The following is a 15709-nucleotide window of genomic DNA, read 5'->3' as shown; positions in this document are numbered from 1 at the left end:
AGATGCCGGCACCAGGGAGTGAAGACGGCCAGTGAAACCAGCTGTGGTGAGGAAGGGAGAGAGCTGGCCGATTATATGTAAAAAAAAAACAAAACAATAAATAAAACTTGTCTTTTCCTTGAATGGAAGATTTGCAGTACACTTTTTCAAAGATAGTCCACAATTTCGCAGGGAGAGAGCAAGCACACTGCACTTAGAAATAAAAAAATAATCATGATAGAATTTGGGGTGCTTTTTAAATGTGAGTGTATTTATGTTGGAATTTTATTTAATAAAATAAAATCAGAGTATACAGAGAGCACTATTTTTGCTCCCATTTTGTATTTGCATGTACATTTGTTGGAGAGTGCAATAATGCTGGCGGACAGCAAGAGCCTGAAGGAGGGCAGATGCCTAATAGCCTATGGCGGGGCCAAAAGCGTGTTATGACCTTAATCTCTTACCAACCGCTCTACAGCAGATATACTGCTACATGGCAGCTGCTCTGCACAAAATCACATACATATACGGGATTTTGCATTTCTGGATAGGGATACACTAGCGCCGCATTAAGATCACTGCACACTGGTGGAGGACATCTGGGCCAAAATTTGAAGACTGGACATTTTTGTTTATGTATTATGCTACATCTAAATTTATGAAATATGGTATATAGACCGGATACATACTAAATATAGAGCCAATTATCCAACTGTCCATCCAGAGCCTCTGGTTTATAGGCCGGATACATCCTAAATATAGAACCATTTATCCAACTGTTCATCCACAGCCTCTGGTTTATAGACCGGATACATCCTAAATATAGAGCCATTTATCCAACCGTCAATCCAGAGCCTCTGGTTTCTAGACCGGATACGTCCTAAATATAGAACCATTTATAAAACCGTTCATCCAGAGCCTCTGTTTTATAGACCGGATACGTCCTAAATATAGAATCATTTATCCAACCATCCATCCAGAGCCTCTGGTTTATAGACCGGATACGTCCTAAATATAGAGCCATTTATCCAACTGTTAATCCAGAGCCTCTGGTTTATAGACCGGATACATCCTAAATACAGAGCCATTTATCCAACCGTCCATCCAGAGCCTATGGTTTATTGATCAGATACATCCTAAATCTAGAGCCATTTATCCAACCGTCCATCTAGAGCCTCTGGCTTACAGACCGGATACATCCTAAATATAGAACCATTTATCCAACCGTCCATCCAGAGCCTCTGCTTTATAGAGCAGATACATCCTAAATATAGAACCATTTATCCAACCATCCATCCAGAGCCTCTGGTTTATAGACCGGATACATCCTAAATATAGAGCCATTTATCCAACCGTCAATCCAGAGCCTCTGGTTTCTAGACCGGATACGTCCTAAATATAGAACCATTTATAAAACCGTTCATCCAGAGCCTCTGTTTTATAGACCGGATACGTCCTAAATATAGAGCCATTTATCCAACTGTTAATCCAGAGCCTCTGGTTTATAGACCGGATACATCCTAAATACAGAGCCATTTATCCAACCGTCCATCCAGAGCCTATGGTTTATTGATCAGATACATCCTAAATCTAGAGCCATTTATCCAACCGTCCATCTAGAGCCTCTGGCTTACAGACCGGATACATCCTAAATATAGAACCATTTATCCAACCGTCCATCCAGAGCCTCTGCTTTATAGAGCAGATACATCCTAAATATAGAACCATTTATCCAACCATCCATCCAGAGCCTCTGGTTTATAGACCGGATACATCCTAAATATAGAGCCATTTATCCAACCGTCAATCCAGAGCCTCTGGTTTCTAGACCGGATACGTCCTAAATATAGAACCATTTATAAAACCGTTCATCCAGAGCCTCTGTTTTATAGACCGGATACGTCCTAAATATAGAATCATTTATCCAACCATCCATCCAGAGCCTCTGGTTTATAGACCGGATACGTCCTAAATATAGAGCCATTTATCCAACTGTTAATCCAGAGCCTCTGGTTTATAGACCGGATACATCCTAAATACAGAGCCATTTATCCAACCGTCCATCCAGAGCCTATGGTTTATTGATCAGATACATCCTAAATCTAGAGCCATTTATCCAACCGTCCATCTAGAGCCTCTGGCTTACAGACCGGATACATCCTAAATATAGAACCATTTATCCAACCGTCCATCCAGAGCCTCTGCTTTATAGAGCAGATACATCCTAAATATAGAACCATTTATCCAACCATCCATCCAGAGCCTCTGGTTTATAGACCGGATACATCCTAAATATAGAGCCATTTATCCAACTGTCCATCTAGAGCCTGTTATTTTATAATCACATGCTGATAATAGACGGGACTCCTCCTTTAAGGACATTACTCTCAAGGTGGAGAACTTTCCTATTATAGAGCGGATGGGGACATATGGAGTGGAACACAGAGACAAGAAGAGCCTGATTGTACCGACAAAGGAAGTGATCCCACAAATGGGGAGGAAGTGATGTCAGGTGCAGACAGGAAGTGATGTAAAGGTCTAAAAAGGAAGTTTCCAGAGACGTGAGTTAGTATGAAGTAGAGAGGAGGCAGCAGAGGAGGTGGTAAGATCTTATTTTATATTTACACCTAGTAACACCTATCATGTCTGTCCTCTTCCTCCATAGTCATGTCCATCCTCTTCCTCCATAGTCGCCGCGATGTCCATCCTCTTCCTCCATAGTCTCTGTGATGTCCGTCCTCTTCCTCCATAGTCATGTCTGTCCTCTTCTTCCATAGTCACTGTGACATCTTTTATCTTCAAAAAAATTCTCCATCTTTCCTCTAAACACCTAAATGAACTATTCTGCATAAAACAAAAGTATATATATATGAACCTTCTCTCAACCCATTATAGTTCGGTCACATGATTCGGCTTCCATGTGTCCGGCTGCATCATGGGAGCCAACAGGTAATGTCAGCTTCTGGCTTTTACAGACATTGTTGGTCTATTCTGCAGCTGAAGCCGGCTGAAAATAGGTAAGTATATACATTTTTTCACGCAGGATAGTTGGTATAAGTGTTAAGAGGCGGCAGGGAGCATTTTAAGACTAGTTAGGCTTTAGCTGGAATTCTCCTTTAAACCTCACCCTGGAGATCACCTGCCTGCTGACTGGAGAGGTGAGGAGGATTCTGGGAGGTCACATGACATCACTCTTATCTCTATTAATAAAACATGGACTTAACCGGAGAGGTGAGGAGGATCTTGAGAGGTTAAATGACATTACTGGCTTCTTTCAGTGCAGAGCAATACTCTGGTGCAATCTGGTGACCATTTAATCATCACAGTGCCTTCACCTCATTCCCTGAAACCCAAGAGAAAGAATTGCAAGAAGATTCTAGAAGTCACCCAGAAGATCATTGATCTGCTGACAGGAGAGGTGAGCGGTGTCTGGAATTCTGGGACATTCTCCAGTAACAGACAAGGGATGTGTCTGGATGGTGACTGTATCATTGTGTGTGTCAGGTTCCTATAAGGTGTCAGGGTGTCACTGTCTATTTCTCCATGGAGGAGTGGGAGTATTTAGAAGGACACAAGGACCTCTACAAGGATGTCATGATGGACAATCAGCCGCCCCTCACATTACCGGGTAAGAGGAGACTTTATTGTAAAGGAGAGAGCAGTACGGAGGGTCCACCTAGATCCCCCATCATCTGATAAACACATAGAAACAATGGATTCAGTCAATGTGTGTGTTTCCTACAGATGGATCCAGTCATGGGAACCCACCAGAGAGATGTCCCCGTCCTCTGTATTCCCGGGATTCCACACAGAAAGATCACACCATCTCAGACCATCATCAGGTAGGTGGGACTGAGTAACTAAAACCTTAAAAAGATTTCTGAACTATGAGAGGACAGTTTAGTATGTTATTTATTTTTCCTTTTTCATAAATGTATTCCATCATCTTTGGGGTTTAGGTTGAAGAACTGAAAGACATCAAAGCTGAGATTAAAGAGGAAGAAGAAGATATGTCAAAGAGTGAAGCTCAGCAGTCTATAGAGGAGGGTGGTCCTCTTTATTCCCCAGATTCCATACAGGAATATCACACCATCCCTCACCACCATCAGGTAGATGGGACTAAGCTGGAACTCCGAGAGAATTCTAATATTTAAGATGATGTTCTTCTAGGTGATATCTTGCTCCTTTTTACAATTGTGTTCCAACATCTTTGGGGTTTAGGATGAAGAACTGAAACACATAAAAGTTGAGATTATAGAGGAATTGACGCTGGTGATTGGAGCTCAGCAGTCTGTGGGGGAGGGTGGTCCTCTGTATTCCCGGGATTCCACACAGGAAGATCACACCATCCCTCACCATCACCAGGTAGATGGGAAGAACATAAAAGTGGCTCCAGACTGTATGAGATTATTCTCTTCTTTAGCCTATTGGTCGTCAAGTTTCCTTTCTTTTTGTTGGTGTAGCATGAAGAACAGATATCTGTGAAAGATGAGGTTAAAGAGGAAGAAGAGGTGATGACTGTGATGGGTCATCAGGAGTCTACGGAGAACATTGTGATGATGGTGACAACTAAAGAAGAGGAACCTTCTCTAGTAATCAGCACAGGTAAGTAACGAACACTAAATACAGAACGTGTTCAAGGATATAGGTTGCTTATTGGGGATATGTAGGCTTTCACATCAGTTAGTATGATCTCTACAAGGATGTCATGATGGACAATCAGCCGCCCCTCACATCACCGGGTAAGAGGAGACTTTATTGGAAAGGAGAGAGCAGTACGGAGGGTCCACATAGATCCGCCATCATCTGATAAACACATAGAAACAATGGATTCAGTCAGTGTGTGTGTTTCCTACAGATGGATCCAGTCATGGGAACCCACCAGAGAGATGTCCCCGTCCTCTGTATTCCTGGGATTCCACACAGGAAGATCACATCATCCCTCACCATCATCAGGTAGGTGGATCCAGTAATGAGAACCCACCAGAGACATGTCCCCATCCTCTGTATTCCTGGAATTCCTCACAGGAAGGTCACACCATCCCTCGCCATCATCAGGTAGGTGGGAATCTAGACCTAAATATGTACTCTATGCTTTTGAGATGACATTCTTCTATGTATTCTCTTGTTTTAATGTCTACTTTTACATCTGAAATGCAGCTTTTGCCCCTCCCCCCACCCACCATTCCTATTGCTAGCTCCTTTAAGCACCTTATAATCCCCACCCCCATTCCTCAGATCAGTAACACCTTCCTGTCTTGTCCCTCCCCCAGCCTGTGACTGGATAGTGAAAGGAGAAGCAGCAGACTGATGAGCTCATATCCCTGTCACTCTGCTCTCCTGCTATCAGCATGTCCCTCGTTAGAACAACAGCACAGTTGATTGACTCTTTGTTCTGCTGCTCCCTCTCCCAATCTGAGCTTTTATGTACAGATACTGCAAGAGCCTGATATCGGGTCCCATTCAGGTACTTACACTGCTTACATTTATTTTTAACACATTTAGTGATGTAGTAGGGAACGCAAAGCTGCTGTCATTTGTGTCTTTTGTATCTGCCTTGAGTTCATTTTAACAGATGTTTTCTACTATTTTGGGGTTTAGGGTGAAGAACGGATTAATATAAAATCTGAGGTTAAAGAGGAAGAAGAGGAGACGTATGTGGGGGGGGATCAGCCGTCTGCAGAGGTTGGGATGGTTATGAAGAGTAAACAGGAAGAAATTTCCCCACCTATCAACACAGGTAAGTACAGGCACTATGGAAGAAACGGGTCACAATCTCATTTTACTTCTGAGTAGAAGATTTGTAGTTTAATGAAAAATGTGGGATAATTCTCAGATCTTCACATCGTCCTGCAGGCAGGTGCTAAATGGTTAAATATGTGCCTAATAAAGGGTTAATGTGTGGTGTTTCAAGGGTTAACACTTGGTGCTGTGATGTACCTTCCCCCACACGTGTCACTTCCTGCTTCTGAAGAGATATATGCAGGAGGAGACCAGACCTTGTGGTCTACAAAACAAAATGTAAGCCTGGGTAGAATTCCCCTGGAGGTAGACCAATGGTGCTCCAAAGCTCACAGTGTCTTCCCGGCACTTTGAACAGCCTAGGAGTAGGAGAACTTCGAAAACAGCCCCCCCTTCCTGGCTCGGGGACAGACAGGAGGGCAAGAAGTCAATAGGCAGGCAGGCGGTGGCACACACATGAAATTGACTACCAGATTCCGTGACGCTCCCAAGTCAGGCCCAGGTGGTCCCTCCAAAGTCCAGAACAGCACTGACAGTCTGACTTACAAACAGACCCCTGCTTGCCTTTGTGCTCATCCGTGACCATCCCACATTGTAACACGGGAGGCTTGGGCTCCATAACAGATGACATCACATACTGGCGCTCACGCTCAGTCCACCGCCTCCACCAAAATCACCACCCTCCATCCAGGCTGCCCGAACACACACAGTAGCAGGAAGTGCACTTGGATGGTCTCCGATGTCTCCGGGACTGCACATGTGCAATTCTGAGCCATATTTTTCACTGGCATGCTTTCCCTGTTATGGGCACTGGCTGCCGCTAAAACCACAGCCGGTCGGTGACATGGCCTGTGGGACCAGGACCTCCATGGTGGGTGTCACCACATAGACAGGAGACCAACAAATGTTAGTTCGCTGATCACCCTTCCCTAATAAGAGCCAGGAAGCGATGTGGACTGAGGATTGGTATAGCCGGCACTCGTCTCCCCGAAGAGTAAACTTCACTGAACGAGTAAAATGTGCATAGAAAATGGTTTACGCGTTTTGGCAATAAGCCTTCGTCCTAGCCATAAAGTACAAGTCAGGACATTACATTCATATATACAAAATGTAATTGGTATATAATATTTGGTGTATATATACAGTATCTTACAGAAGTGCACTCAACTTCTTTGGTTGACCATGGCGAGGCCTGTTCTGAGTGGAACCTGTCCAGTTAGACCGTTGGATGGTCTTGGCCACCGTGCTGCAGCTCAGTTTCAGGGTCTTGGCAATATTCTTATAGCCTAGGCCATCTTTATGTAGAGCAACAATTCTTTTTTTCAGAGAGTTCTGTAGAGATGTGCTGGTTGCTTTAAATCTTAAACAGCAGTTACAAAGCATTTTTTTTATTTTCCTTCTTTGTAAGTGACAGGAAAAGCAGGACTGTGCTCTGATTGGTTGTTGCTACAGCTGAGAAGGATCCACCCATAGCAGCACTGTTGCAGTTGGACTTATGATTGGCTGTGGAGGAAAGGAGAGAGGAAAAAGGAAGAAGAAGTGTTAGGGATGCGGGTGTGACCAGAAATGTGTGGACTGACACAGGGAAGTAGCAGGCTTCAAGAACACAGGCGTAGTCAGGGCTGGAGAGGTGGAATGGTCAGGCAGGCCGCAAGGTACTGTCAGGCTCCACCCAACGGGATCTCTAGTGGTCCACAGCACGGGGTTTCCCAGGACGCGGAGTCTACGTCCCAGTCTGCCTTTTCACCAGAGCCCCTGATGGTGGGGATGGACTTGGTGCAAGACTGGAACCAGGTCGCGCCCCTGGGCACCCCCGGCGGTGGTAGAGGGGTCCCGCTGAGGGTGTGTGCCCGGGATGAGCCTGCTGTGAAGGGGATGACAGGTCCCGATCCGAGCGGGATGGATGGATGACTGCTAGGAGTGAGCGAGGTCAGACTAGCCGGGTCGGTATCGTGAGGGCAGCGTGGTACAGGAGGAGCAAGCGGAGAATGGTTGGGTCACAAGCCAGGTTCAGCAGGTAGCGGGCAGCGCGGTACCAAGGATCAGGCAGAAGGATGGTCAGGAACGAGCCGGGGTCAGAGCAGGAGAGGGTCAGCATAAAACAGAACAGGCAGAGTTTGGCAACAAGGAAACGTACTTACAGGAACAGGAACAAGATACAGGATACAAGGGCTCATGGGAAACATTTACACCAAGGCACAGATCACAGGCCTGGTCATTCCTTAAATACACCTGCTGTAAACAGCCCCAGGTGTTGGCTGACTGCAGAAGTGAGCTTCTGGCTGCTGAGAGCACCCGCTGGTCAGTCCTGGTACTGCAGCCCACACGGCAGGTGAGTCCCACCACCAGTGCTGAGTCCATTCCTGACAAGAAGCACTTCTAGGAGATGCTGTGTGTGTATATATAAATATATATATATATATATATATATATAGACACACACATTGTATACAGTGCGGGGGAGGGGTGGCTATGACGAAGGCTTATTGCCGAAATGCGTAAACTGTTTTCTGTGCACATTTTACTCGTTCAATAAAGTTTGCTATTCAGGAAGACGAGTGCCTGCTTCACCAATACTCATCCAGTTGTCCCTGTGCTGGGAAGACACACAGAGCCAGAGCACCGACATTCTACCTCCGCGGGGAGGATCTCTGGGCGGAGCATCTAATTGCTCAAAGTCATGTGAGTGACATCACTTCCTGGTCCGTCTGTCACTTTCCAGGGGCGCTGTGGCTGTTGACAAAAACAAATGGAGTGCAATCTACACTTCATTACCTTCAATCAGAGGCAGGAGAGACATGGACACTTTTCTGATCGATTTTGGAGGGAGAACAGGAGCCCAGCTGTGAGATTGACATTTCCACTGATGGGGGGAGGAGCTAAATCTCCAGTTATTTGTGAATTCTGACATTTCTTCCATTTCTCTCCATCAGATGGCGCTGATGTCAGGAATTCCTCGGAGAGACGTCTTCTATTATCTGCTGATTGGAAGTCAGAAGATAATGCCATCACACAGGATTCTCCAGGAGTGAATCCAAATACACCCAATATCCATCACAGACCTTCCTGCCTAGAGACATCAATGGATCCCTCTGATCAGGGGGAATCTTCTGACCAATCACATATTAGGAGTGCAAATGTCCATGTAGGATCTCACACTGCAGAGAGATCAACGGATCCTTCTAATCCCGAGGAATCTTCCGCACCCCATGAAGGAGCTCACCGAGGGGACAATCTAGTCTCATGTTCAGAGTGCGGGAAATGTTTCAGTAAGAAAAGATACCTTGTTAAACATCAGAAAAATCACACGGGTGAGCGTCCTTATTCATGTTCAGAGTGCGGGAAATCTTTCGCTCATAAAGTAAACCTTGTTGTACATCAGAGAGTTCACACTGGTGAGCGTCTTTATTCATGTTCAGAGTGTGGGAAATCTTTCACTCAGAAAAGCTACCTTGTTACACATCAGAGAATTCACACAGGTGAGCGTCCTTATTCGTGTTCAGAGTGCGGCAAATGTTTCACTTCGAAAGGAGAACTTGTTGTTCATCAGAAAATTCACACAGTTGAACGTCCTTATTCATGTTCAGAGTGCGGGAAATCTTTCATTCATAAAAGAGCCTTTGTTAAACATCAGAAAATTCACACGGGTGAGCGTCCTTATTCATGTTCAGAGTGTGGGAAATCTTTCGCTCATAAAGGAGATCTTGTTGTACATCAGAGAATTCACACAGGTGAGCGTCCTTATTCATGTACACAGTGCGGGAAATCTTTTGCTCATAAAGGAGCCTTTGTTAAACATCAGAAAATTCACTCCGGTGAGCTTCCTTATTCATGTTCAGAGTGCGGGAAATGTTTCACTCAGAAAGGAGAACTTGTTGTTCATCAGAGAATTCACACAGGTGAGCGTCCTTATTCATGTTCAGAGTGCGGGAAATCTTTCACTCATAAAGGAACCTTTGTTAAACATCAGAGAATTCACACCGGTGAGCTTCCTTATTCATGTTCAGAGTGCGGGAAATGTTTCACTCAGAATGGAGAACTTGTTGTTCATCAGAGAATTCACACAGGTGAGCGTCCTTATTCATGTACACAGTGCGGGAAATCTTTCGCTCGTAAAGGAGAACTTGTTGTACATCAGAGAAATCACACAGGTGAGCGTCCTTATTCGTGTTCAGAGTGTGGAAAATCTTTCACTTATAAAGGAATCCTTGTTAAACATCAGAGAATTCACACGGGTGAGTGTCCTTATTCGTGTACACAGTGCGGGAAATCTTTCGCTCGTAAAGGAGAACTTGTTGTACATCAGAGAAATCACACAGGTGAGCATCCTTATTCGTGTTCAGAGTGTGGGAAATCTTTCACTCAGAAAGGAGAACTTGTTGTACATCAGAGAAATCACACCGGTGAGCGTCCCTATTCGTGTTCAGAGTGCGGGAAATCTTTCACTCAGAAAGGAGTACTTGTTGTACATCAGAGAATTCACACGGGTGAGCGTCCTTATTTGTGTTCAGAGTGCGGGAAATCTTTCCATAAAAAATATCATCTTGTTACACACCAGAAAATTCACACGGGTGAGCGTCCTTATTCATGTTCAGAGTGCGGGAAATCTTTCATTCATAAAGGAGAACTTGTTGCACATCAGAGAATTCACACGGGTGAGCGTCCTTATACGTGTTCAGAGTGCGGGAAATCTTTCATTCATAAAGGAGAACTTGTTGCACATCAGAGAATTCACACGGGTGAGCGTCCCTATTCATGTTCAGAGTGCGGGAAATCTTTCATTCATAAAGGAGAACTTGTTGTACATCAGAGAATTCACACGGGTGAGCGTCCTTATTCGTGTTCAAAGTGTGGGAAATCTTTCCATAAAAAAAATCATCTTGTTAGACACCAGAAAATTCACACGGGTGAGCGTCCTTATTCATGTTCAGAGTGTGGGAAACCTTTCACTTATAAAGCAGCCCTTGTTGTTCATCAGAGAATTCACACGGGTGAGCGCCCCTATTCATGTTCAGAGTGTGAGAAATCTTTCACTCGGAAAGGAGACCTTGTTAAACATCAGAGAATTCACACAGGTGAGCGTCCTTATTCATGTTCAGAGTGCGGGAAATCTTTCAATAGAAAAGAAACCCTAGTGCAACACCAGTGTTTAGGAAATACTAGTCTTTTTAACAGAAAAGTGTAATGTGAATGGTAGGACGAGAGCTGTCAGAGAATGTAGTGTGGATGGTGGAGGAGGAGAGCTGTTAGAGAATGTAGTGTGGATGGTGGGAGGAGAGCTGTCAGAGAATGTAGTGTGAATGGTGGGGAGAGGAGAGCTGTCAGAGAAGGTAGTGTAGATGGTGGGAGGAGAGCTGTCAGAGAAGGTAGTGTGGATGGTGGAGGAGATCAGTCAGAGAATGTAGTGTGGATGGTGGTGGGAGGAGAGGTGTCAGAGAATGTAGTGTGGATGGTGGAGAAGAGCTGTCAGAGAATGTAGCGTGGATGGTGGGAGGAGGAGAGCTGTCAGAGAATGTAGTGTGGATGGTGGAGGAGGAGAGCTGTAAGAGAATGTAGTGTGGATGGTGGGGGGGGGAAGCTGTCAGAGAATGTAGTGTGGATGGTAGGAGGAGAGCTGTCAGAGAATGTAGTGTGGATGGTGGAGGGAGGAGAGCTGTCAGAGAATGTAGTGTGGATGGTGGGAGGAGAGCTGTCAGAGAATGTAGTGTGGATGTAGGGGGTTGGAGAGCTGTCAGAGAATGTAGTGGGGATGGTGGAGGAGAGCTGTCAGAGAATGTAGTGTGGATGGTGGGAGGAGAGCTGTCAGAGAATGTAGTGTGGATGTAGGGGGTTGGAGAGCTGTCAGAGAATGTAGTGGGGATGGTGGAGGAGAGCTGTCAGAGAATGTAGTGGGGATGGTGGAGGAGAGCTGTCAGAGAATGTAGTGTGGATGGTGGTGGGAGGAGAGCTGTCAGAGAATGTAGTGTGGATGTAGGGGGTTGGAGAGCTGTCAGAGAATGTAGTGGGGATGGTGGAGGAGAGCTGTCAGAGAATGTAGTGGGGATGGTGGAGGAGAGCTGTCAGAGAATGTAGTGGGGATGGTGGAGGAGAGCTGTCAGAGAATGTAGTGTGGATGGTGGTGGGAGGAGAGCTGTCAGAGAATGTAGTGTGGATGTAGGGGGTTGGAGAGCTGTCAGAGAATGTAGTGGGGATGGTGGAGGAGAGCTGTCAGAGAATGTAGTGGGGATGGTGGAGGAGAGCTGTCAGAGAATGTAGTGGGGATGGTGGAGGAGAGCTGTCAGAGAATGTAGTGTGGATGGTGGTGGGAGGAGAGCTGTCAGAGAATGTAGTGTGGATGGTGGTGGGAGGAGAGCTGTCAGAGAATGTAGTGTGGATAGTGGGGGGAGAGCTGTCAGAGAATGTATTACAGACATTGAGAGAGAAGAGACACAACAATGGGGTGCAGAGTGTTTAGTGATGTGGACTCTACTGAGAGAACAATGGGTGGTGGGGATGTAGACACTGATGATAAAGGAATGTCCCTACCAGGTTGCCATTACTGAGAATGCAATGTGTGTGCTGAGGACTTTTCTGCATTGTAATGTAAAATTCCACAAGAGACTGGATCTGATAAGAGCTGCATCTCCTTTTGGAGTTCATTCATAATTGATGATAACATTCTCAAACACCATAGATCAGGATAATTACTCAGATGTATGGCTCTATGCACTGAACACTTCCATGAAATTCCAGATGAATAGAGGAAATTTTTGATAAAAAGGGGAAGATGTATTATCCACGAAATAGAGTGACTATACCTTACAGTTATCTTACTATATATACATATATATATATACATATATATATACACACCAATAACTTACAGTGATGTCAATTGTGTAAATTTACCATAAAGGATACTAAATAAAGGACTCTTGTGTATAGATTGTATCCATTATAAAACATTAAAAAACATGTGTATCAATTTCAGTTTGGCTTTCATTCTTTTGTTTTTCCATAATTATAAATATTAATGAGATGAACTTACCTGGGTTTTATTCGGTGCCGGTTTAGCGAATGCTACTGAAGTTTGGATCCTGAAGCCAAACCTTGGATATCAGTGATGGCCGTTTTCTGAGCTAATAGGCAAGGGATTGTCCAAGAAAGGGAGCTGGGCAGCAGCCTGAAGGATGTGTACAAATGCTACAAATAAAATGTTAAAAATGATTTTTCAGTCACGCCTGTGGGGTTGATGGTGACATGCTCCGCATTTGGCGGTCCCATCCACTGGCGCATTGTCTATGGATTAGGGTGTATAACTTAGTACTATCGCCTACACAAATCAATGTCAGGAGAAACCAGTGGGACGCTTGCCTCCACAGACTAATAAAAGATGTGCCATGGTGGTCTCGTACCTTTGATCTCCTTCATTTTTATGGCTACAAAGCAACCCACAGTCCACGTGTAGAAATCCCCTACCGTTAGTTTTGTGGAGGTCAAGTCCAGAATACAAGGCATTTTTATTCATAAAAAGCTTACTTCGATCCTGGAGGATGAACATGATACATTTTTTTTAAGTCTGGCAGCCCTAGCTTGACTACCAACTGGTCTCTTGTTTTACTACGCACTTGCTTCATTTGTGATCCAAGAGTTTATTATGGTTGTCCTCCTACTTCGCCTTAGCTTTCGGGAACAGTAACCGCTGTACCCCATGGCAAAAGTTCCTCTGCCCCTTTTACCATTTTTTTTTTCTCTTGGTTTTCAGAGTCCTTCACCTACTTTCCCCCTCTCGCTTCAGGGTCACCCTATTATTTTTTCTTATAGCAAATTTTGAGCCACTGATTCGCCGCAAGATTTGCAGCACACTTTTTAAGTATTTCTTGGATAACCCACAATTTCATAGGGAGAGAGCACGCACAAATAAAAAAAAATACATTTATCAGGAGATGAAGATGTCACATTTCAAATTTAAAGATTGAATAGAATTGCACCACACTTGTCAAGCCTTAACTCGGTAAGGATGAAATTTATTAGAGAGATTGTAAATAGATAGCACTTTTAAAAGAAAAAAAAAATGGCTTCCTTTTTCACAGCCTAAATAAAAAAAAAATGCTTTTTATCAGGAGACTGAAGATGTCACATTTTCAAATTCAAAGATTGAATAGAATTGCACCACACTTGTCAAGCCTTCATTCGATTTTTCTCTTACTGCAAATTTTGAGCCAGTGATTTGCCACAAGATTTGCAGCACACTTTTTTAGTCTTTCTTGGATAGTCCACAATTTCATAGGGAGAGAGCAAGCACAAATAAAAAATGAATTTATCAGGAGACTGAAGATGTCACAAGTCAAATGTAGATTGAAGAGAATTGCACCACACTTGTCAAGCCTTCACTCGATTTTTTTCTTACCGCAAATTTTAAGCCAGTGATTAGCCACAAGATTTGCAGCACACCTTTTAAGTCTTCTTTTTTATGTCAGTGCTGGCTGCAGCTGCAGTTGCACCTTCTCCCTGAAGTCTAAAATATGGGTGTCCCTATAGAGGAGGTATAGCCAGCACTGAGCCCCGCTCCTTCTGCTGCCACCATATCTCTTCTGTTTATTGCAGATTAAGGTGGAACCCACCACCAGCTATACAGGGCACAAAGATTAAAACTCTCTGCTATCACATTTGTTTTCTCTCAGACAAGTGTAGTAGCTAGCTTATAGTGTTGTCAGCTTGTGTTTTGGTGAATAAAAGTGTAGGTCCAGATTCAGTCTGCAAAAAAATAGAAGAGATGAGAAGGCCAAGCACTTCACAGCAAAGCTTAGGAGAAGGAGTAGACAGGAGTTGTATGGGCTCTGTATGCACGGACTGTCACCTCCCCCCCCCCCCCCAAAGTCTAGCACTTCATCTACATTTGTCAATTTTGTTGGTTATTGGTGGCAGTGCCAGGTATCCGCCAACTGCTCCTCAGGGACTTATGCTCAAATCTAAACATGGACTGATTTATAGTTCAGACAATTCCTAAATATAGAGTTATTTATCCAACTCTTCATAAAGAGCCTCTGGTTTATAGACTGGATACGTCCTAAATATAGAACCATTTATCCAACCGTCCCTCCAGAACCTCTTGTTTTTTAGACCGGATACGTCCTAAATATAGAGCCATTTATCCAACCGTCCATCCAGAGCCTCTGGTTTATAGACCGGATACATCCTAAATATAGAACCATTTATCCAACCGTCCATCCAGAGCCTCTGGTTTATAGACAGGATACGTCCTAAATATAGAACCATTTATCCAACCGTCCATCCAGAGCCTCTGGTTTATAGACCGGATACCTCCTAAATATAGAACCATTTATCCAACCGTCCATCCAGAGCCTCTGGTTTATAGACCGGATACATCCTAAATGTAGAACCATTTATCCAACCGTCCATCCAGAGCCTCTGGTTTATAGACCGGATACATCCTAAATATAGAACCATTTATCCAACCGTCCATCCAGAGCCTGTTATCTTATAAAAATCACATGCTGATAATAGACAGGACTCCCCCTTTAACGCCATTATTGTCAAGGTGGAGAACTTTCCTAATATAGAGCGGATGGGGACATATGGAGTGGAACACAGAGACAGGAAGAGCCTGATTGTACCGACACATGAAGTGATCACACAATTGGGGAGGAAGTGGTGTCAGGTGCAGACAGGAAGTGATGTAAAGGTCTAAAAGGAAGTTTCCAGAGATGTGAGTTAGTAGGAAGAAGAGAGGAGGCAGCAGAGGAGGTGTTAAGATCTTATTTTATATTTACACCTAGTAACACCCATCATGTCCGTCCTCTTCCTCCATAGTCATTGTAATGTCTGTCCTTTTCCTCCATAATCAGGTCCTTCCTCTTCCTCCATAGTCACCGTGATGTCCACCCTCTTCCTCCATAGTCACCGTGATGTTCGTCCTCTTCCTCCATAGTCACTGTAATGTCTGTCCTTTTCCTCCATAGTCAGGTCCTTCCTCTTCCTCCATAGT

At 44.3% G+C, this 15709-nt stretch overlaps 1 protein-coding gene across 1 annotated transcript in view; it reads left to right on the top strand.

Moving 5' to 3' along the window:
• The first annotated feature begins 3374 nt into the window (after positions 1 to 3374).
• The window catches only part of LOC149453301 (uncharacterized), a 47662-nt gene continuing 35327 nt past the window's right edge, over positions 3375 to 15709 (top strand). The window contains 8 exon segments of the mRNA XM_089688566.1: positions 3375 to 3607; positions 3724 to 3821; positions 3939 to 4088; positions 4201 to 4344; positions 4443 to 4584; positions 4838 to 4935; positions 5581 to 5719; positions 8655 to 10739. Coding sequence (XP_089544692.1) covers positions 3523 to 3607; positions 3724 to 3821; positions 3939 to 4088; positions 4201 to 4344; positions 4443 to 4584; positions 4838 to 4935; positions 5581 to 5719; positions 8655 to 10739 — 2941 coding nt within the window. The 5' untranslated portion in view covers positions 3375 to 3522.

The sequence above is a fragment of the Staurois parvus genome, unplaced genomic scaffold (genome assembly GCF_062004578.1).
Source record: "Staurois parvus isolate SC_StPar_1 unplaced genomic scaffold, SC_StPar_1.0 ptg000449l, whole genome shotgun sequence".
NCBI classification, from domain to species: Eukaryota; Metazoa; Chordata; class Amphibia; order Anura; family Ranidae; genus Staurois; species Staurois parvus.
The sequence above is the reverse complement of the archived record's forward strand: the minus strand, read 5'-3'. Positions and strand labels throughout refer to the sequence as shown.